The 7,054-nt window shown below is 33.1% G+C and overlaps 1 protein-coding gene across 1 annotated transcript; it reads right to left on the reverse strand.

Annotated features, from left to right (window-relative positions):
* Positions 1-2,123: 2,123 nt before the first annotated feature.
* Positions 2,124-5,756, reverse strand: LOC112754767 (uncharacterized). Its single transcript, XM_025802527.3, has 4 exons — positions 5,498-5,756; positions 4,973-5,415; positions 3,978-4,107; positions 2,124-2,604 (listed from the first exon to the last, which is right to left on the reverse strand). Exons 2-4 carry the CDS (start codon positions 5,393-5,395, stop codon positions 2,384-2,386), a joined length of 774 nt encoding a protein of 257 aa, XP_025658312.1. The 5' UTR covers positions 5,396-5,415; positions 5,498-5,756; the 3' UTR covers positions 2,124-2,383.
* Between the last annotated feature and the right edge of the window lie 1,298 nt (positions 5,757-7,054).

The raw sequence follows: 7,054 nt of genomic DNA on the forward strand, positions 1-7,054 counted from the left end.
TTTTTCATCTTTAATGGTTAGAAGTATCGAAAAATATTATAATTCTATTTGGATTCTATTATTACTTTGGAAAATTTAATGTCGGAATTAGTTTGAAATTATTTCTCATAATTTTCAACTTGACTAGGAATAGTATTTTGAAAGTTGTGAAGCTTTAAATCAAAATTGTGCTTAACCTCTTTTTCTTAAATTAATGGACCAAGGAATTGGCGATTAAATAAGTTAAGGAGAAATTAAATTGACAATAGATAGGAATTTGGTTATATATGATTTGCTGTGAAAGTGTTTTTGCATAAGTCAAAGTAAGAAAATATAAGTATTACTTCTTCTAAAAATTAAACATTTCTGAAGCCTTTAACGCCTCATTCATTGATTACTTCTCCAAATTTATAAGCATTCTCTCATTCACAATTAAACACTCTCCTTCACTGTTCCTCACTACTTCAAGATTCACATCCTCCTACTAAAGTTTGATTGATCTAATTAGAAGATTTAATTAGACGTTGCTTGATTCATTCCTTTAATCCTCATGGAAATGATATCCACTCATTGTGGTATTATTTGGAGCGATTTTGTACACTTCCCAATATTCGATCGTATCAAGTTTTTGGCTCATCGCGATTACAATTATAGAATTAGGTAACTGAGAAACAAATTGATGGTAGATTAGAATATGAAATTAGTAATCTTAAGATTGAAAAAGATAAAATTAGGGCTTCCAAATTAAAATAAAATTGATTTCAAAATTGATCTTCATAGAACTTAATAGAATTCTAAAGATAAAATATATCATAAAGAATAAAATAATAATTTATAAAATATAGGATAAATTTTAAAATTAAATAATATATGTAGGGTCAATTAATAAATAAAATTAAATAAAAATTATTTAAAAATTATTAAAAAACTTAAAAAACATATTTTGTTACTAGGACCATTTAATAGTCTAGACGTTTTGGGACCATCAAAACCAGAACCACAATAGTGGTAACAATTTGGAGTGATGAACAAATGTGAAGTGTGATTCTGGTTGAAGAAGTATAAAAGACTAAAAGTATAATTGAATTACTAAAAGTTGAAAAAAAATTACTATAAGAGATGAGTAAAATAATAAAGTGATGAATTACCATTAAATTTATCTTTTATAATATGTGAATATGATTATCTTATTTTAAAAATGACTAATTATTTATTTTATCACTTTACTAATTTTCTCATTTTAGAAGAGCCTTGATATTTATACGTTTAATGAGATTATGAGAACAGTTTTAGAGAAAAAGGAATTATTTTCTATTTCTGAAAATTATGTGTCCTAGTTTTAGAGTGAACAAAAATTTTGACAGGCTCCCAAAGACGAGTTATGATTTTCTCTACATCCAAGTCCAATTCTGCCTCTAAATTATGAATGTGTAAAACAGAACTATTATACAATAATACATGAGAAAGAATAACTTAACCTCAAATTTCAGAAGAATACCGAAAAAACACTCAATAGAAAAACTTGTGTTATAATTACCTTTTCTTTCTCTATCATTTGCTTTCAATTTTTACGTTATTTAGTGAATTAGTCATTTTTAGTTTCCATACTTTGTCTATTTAGTGAATTAGTCATTTTTAGTTTCCATACTTTGTCAAGTAATGTATTAAACAAATTTAATCGATACATACAGATTCAATTGAGAAGTTTACATAAAATTCCCCACCTATTGAGAAAAGATTCAATTGCTACTTAGCCGTGCTAAATGGCTAGAAGGAATTTTGCACGAAACGACGAAGAAATAAAATAGGTACCAAAGCGAAAATCAAATTGGAAACAGATCCTTTCCAGTGGAGAAAAAATTAAATGGTGTCCATTGTTTAATCTAACTCTTCATTGTTCTCTCTCTCATATTTATTTTTGATCCCACTTATAAAATTATCGGTGATAGATCACACTTTATTTCCTCAAGTGTTAAAAAAAATTGAGAGAATCAATTTCCAAATTATGGTGGGTAAAAATTGGAAAAGAGACATCTTGCATAGACAGACATCTTTATTGAGGACACGAAAACGTCAATGGTAACCCTTTGGTTGTAGTGAACAACCAAAAGCAGAAAAATCTATATTGCACACTAAAAGCTCAATGGATCAACTTCATATTCTCATTGCCCGTATCTTCATTATTGCCAAAAGAAACGGCAGAAACAACAGAGAATTGAAATATGAAAACTCAGTAGGGCCGAAAAAAACGAGGCAGAAGAGAACCTAACATCTTAATACTATAACAAACAATCTCCTATGATGCTGCCAAGAATCACTAATAAGATAACTGCAAATGATACATGTTAGCCATAAAATGCTTCAATGCAGCAGTAATACCTGCCAAAAGGTGACAAAATGCACTTTACTTTTTCTTTTGTAGTTCAGAAACCCTTTGGCCCATAATTTTACAAACAGGTTCATCTTTTGACTGAATAAGTTTTAGCGCAGGGTGAACAATAAGATCTCCCATAACCAACTTCTGGCCAACATCCAACTCGCTTAAATCCACATCAATATATGGGGGGATAATGTCAGCAGGACATAGGAACTTAACGGTCCTTTTGATGGTATTCAAAGCAGCACCTGCCAAAAATTTTAAAATGGTTAATCATACTCTGCAAAATAAAACATTATGAACAATAGAGTAAATAAAATGCAAAAGGTGCACAATGCTCTAGCTTCTACAGTTGCTGCTTTTCAGGCTAAAGAAGTGCTTATAATGCTCACTTTTGTTCTTCTATAAGAAATTTATTTTAATAATTTTATGACATAATATCCAAGAATGGTGCATATAGGCACATAAATGTTATCTGTTAAAGAAGTAGGTTGACTAGTCGCGATGCACAAAAGTCAGAAGTGTACAAATGTACAATAATGACCATTCATTTTAGATTTGCACTATCAAAGCAGAACATATATACTCCCAAAAAGTTAACTCCATAACAGTAAAATTGAATACTGGGTTTAAATATATTATTGTTAACAACTTCAGTTGCTTGACAGAAATACCCTTCTGTAAACAAAAGTCTTAAAGACTTCAGGGACTTAAACAATGGCAAACTAATTTGTTGCTTTTAATCTAAAAGTTGCACATGTTACAGAAATCAGATCATGATCTCAACAGGTCCTCTCATTACAGAACAGCTGCCTCCTACAATTTTAACCAAATAATAATCCCAAATCAAACTAAGGGGGAAATTGGAATTATCCAGAGGATAAAAATAGCTTTTCAACCAAGTGTGCAGTTATCTTTTAAGTACTAGTTGGGATTATTGAAGATTAACTTTGACTAAGTGCTGCATAATTAACAGGCCTAGAGCAAGAAACCAAGTAATTGACATTGTCAAAAAGATGTATAACGAGTCATTCACAAAAAAGAAATAAAGGGGAATTATAAAAACCTCTATAATTTAAAATCCCAGATGGTAAGCCTAATAGACTATTGCATGGATGTGCAGGCAGATTCAGTTTGGAAAAGAGAACTCATTTTGGAAAGTAAATATAACACTAAATTCTGTTATGTCATATATTGGCCTATTGAAACAGATGCTAATCAAACCATTTCCCAAACAAGATATCAAAACCAGCAATCTAATGTTAACTTTAGATATGCCGGTGACAAGTGATGTAGATAAAGCAATGTTTAGTCATGAGATAGAAATCAGAACATGAAAGTATTACTAAGATCCATTGTATGTACCATCTAACATGTGTAACTCTTTAGACAACATCAACAGAATTTGTTAAAGACAATTGAGTTTATAAATATATTACACTTTAAGCAAAAAGAAAAACAAAATAAAATCAACAGAATATTTAAACATTCAGTAGCCTAAAAATTTCACAAATACGTAGTAAACAAAGTGGTCATGTGATGAGCTAAAAGGCTAATATCGAAATGTACTCTATGAAGAAAATTAAAATATGATTTCAAGAAGAATTCCATGTGTGCTAACCTTTCTTCAGTCCAGGGGATATATCTTCTCCTCGGAATACAAGAGGAACCTCAACTTTCAACAGAGCATTTGATGGAGCCCTTAGAAAAGTGACATTTAGTGGTGCATCTGTGCCTGCCTGCAAATGAATCTGGGATAATTTCAAAAGACAAAAGTTCAGCACATAGCAACAAATTTAAACTTAACTGTATCTGTAAAACAGAACATGATGAGATAACTCACAACTATCAAATGCTCAACTGCCTTACATATCACATCTCAACAAAATAATTAAGCTTTTACAATCACAATAACTTAAAAGAAGGCTATATTTTACTAAAACCAATCAGAGAATGAAAAATGATAGCTATTTTCATATACCATCAAAGAAAGATGAAAGAGAAAACACATTTCCTACACTACACAAAGAAATACATTTCAGACATCAATTTCAAAAAGTTTAATTAATCAAGAACATATTCTAAAGCAAATATAGTAATTACAACTCCTACATCCATAAGTGGAACACTCACCAATAATATGTCAATGATATTATCAACAAAAGCAAGCAGAAGCAAAATGATATTGACATGTGGAAACAAACAACTTGCTATGATGGGTAAAAAGAAAACCAAAGATTTGCAAAGCTATCGATACTTGGAGGACAAAAGTCAAAATTGAGGTCAGGATTATACTACGAGGGAGCCTATATTTTTGAAGATGGTCACAGGCATATAATATATAGTATTTTTGGTTGAGAGGAGTTCAAATGCGTATATTTGTGTCCATGGACTCCATACATATAACAACAATCTCCACTCTTTCGACAATCCAAAACAATGATCAACCAAATCTGACACTTAAAACATTTGCAAAATCACAATAATCTGGATACCTTTCCATTAATCGTATAAGACAGTAACAAGATTTCTCATAAATACATCGTCAACCCAAAACAAACAACTAATATTCATACACACACAAAAGAAAGAAAATCCAAACTAAAATCAATTTACCTTGCGGGGCAAAACCCGAACCTTCTCAACAACGTCCCCGCTCTCGAACTCCGACCGGACTTCGAGGTCGAAGAGGCGGGAGAGAAAGAATGAGCGGCCAAGCTGGTTGACGAGCTTCCTGATCTGGTTAGTCCGTACGGAAATGAGGCGCTTGTTGCCGCCATGCTGACCGTCCTCCTGCTCGAACACAATGCTAGGCACGCGCCCAACCTTCCGTTCCTTCGCCGATATGTTCTTCCCCGAAATCGCGCGAGGAATTGCGAGTATCGTCTCGTCGTATTTCGAGTCCGGTCTCGGAAAGCCTTCTAGGTATGTCAGCGGCTGCACCTCCGGTGACTCATGGTGGAGAACCGCCGCGGCGGATGACTGGGAGAAGCGCCGGAGGTGGAAGGAGGATCTGGAGAGTATGACGTGGCGGAGCATGGTTTGGTTTGGGGTTTTAGCTGCAATGGAATCGAGAAGTTAGAATTTGCAAATGTACTAATTCATTCTTCGTAAAGGAATACAGAGAACAGAAATGAATACGTTAGTCGGCGCTTTGGGAGAATGCCGGGATGCGGCGGCTAGATGCGACGCGGAGAAGGCCGTCACGGCGACGGTACGACGGCGGGGGATGAAGGGGGAAGGTAGTAGAGTGGAGATTTTTCTGAGGTTTAGGCTTTAGAGCTTCCTGCTGCTCCAGGGTTCGACTTCAAATGACTTCTCTAATTTTCTTCAGTGTCGAACCGAACGACACCGTTTCACATTTTCTTTTGCGTTTCATAAATGTTTAAAAAACTAATTTTTTTTTGAAGTTACTAAAATACTCCTTTTAAGTTTTAACACAATATTATTTTATAAAATTTAATTTTTTTAGAATTTAATTTTGATGTACCATTAATATAAAATATTTTATACAGTCGTCTAATTATATCCGTTATTTTAGATAATTATTTACACAATCTAAATAAAAATAATTAATTAAATGTATGTGTAAAATTATTTTATATATTAAAATTAAATTCTTTTTCTAACCTTAAACAAATTATTCTTTATTGAGATGATTCACCTGGACAAAAATCTATAATCATCTAATCACATACTTAAATAAATAAATTTTTTAAATAAATAAATTTTTTAAATAAATAAAATAAATATTTTAATTACAGAAATAGGTAATTTATAGAGTTTTTACCAATTTCTGTAATTTTATTTATCTCGTTTATAGTGTAAATAAAATGAGTACAGTCATATCTCGTTTGCACTATAAATGAGATAAGACACGAGCACATTTACACGTATCATGTTTGTACAGGTGTTATGACACGGATCTTATCTCCTTTACAGTATAAACGATATATGGTTATACTTATTCCGTTTATAGTAATAAGGCTGGAGCGTGCCTATAACCCTCATTAGCCCCTCATTGATAAACGACTATTTTATGATATATTTTGGACTGAATTGAGTGGGTTTTGTCAACTATTCTCACACGTATTCATGTAAATTACATGTTTTTAAGCTTTCTTCTTGATTTTGTACTATAATTGAAAACATGTTTCCTAAGCCTTTAAATCGCTAATTTTTAATCCTCTGTTATTATCATTCGATGCTGTGATATGTGCGTTAAGTGATTACAGGATTTATAAAGCACAAATGGCATAGAGGATGAAGAGGAAGCATGCTAAAATGGAAGGAACACAAGAATTTGAAGATTTGAGAAGCAGGAAGCGACGCGAGTGCATGGCTGAAGCGTACGCGTGATCAAGCCAGTTTTCCAGCGACGCGTACGCGTGACTGATGCGTACGCGTGACTAGGAATGTCGACCACTAATGTGTACGCGTGACTGACGCATACGCGTGACCCTGTGCAGATCCCACCGACGCGTACGCGTGACGAGCGTCACGTGCTGCAATTAACATAAATCGCTGGGGGCGATTTTCTGGGCTGATCTGGACCCAGTTTCAAGCTCGAAAATGCAGACTAGAGACTGGGATGGAGCGGAGACTAGACACTTCACACTTTAGTTTAGTTTTTTTTATTTTTGAATTCCAGTGAAAGAAACTCCCGCTTCTCTCTAGGGTTTTTGGCATTCTTAGTTT

Source organism: Arachis hypogaea, chromosome 16 (genome assembly GCF_003086295.3).
Source record: "Arachis hypogaea cultivar Tifrunner chromosome 16, arahy.Tifrunner.gnm2.J5K5, whole genome shotgun sequence".
Lineage (NCBI taxonomy): Eukaryota > Viridiplantae > Streptophyta > Magnoliopsida > Fabales > Fabaceae > Arachis > Arachis hypogaea.

What these genes read in the sequence shown, in the direction of transcription:
- LOC112754767 (XM_025802527.3), bottom strand. Translation starts at nt 5,395, where the DNA reads ATGCTCCGCCACGTCATACTCTCCAGATCCTCCTTCCACCTCCGGCGC. An exon ending in TTCGGGTTTTGCCCCGCAAG is followed by an intron (nt 4,108 to 4,972) that starts GTAAATTGATTT and finishes AAATTATCCCAG; the next exon opens with ATTCATTTGCAGGCAGGCAC. An exon ending in ATCCCCTGGACTGAAGAAAG is followed by an intron (nt 2,605 to 3,977) that starts GTTAGCACACAT and finishes AATTTTTGGCAG; the next exon opens with GTGCTGCTTTGAATACCATC.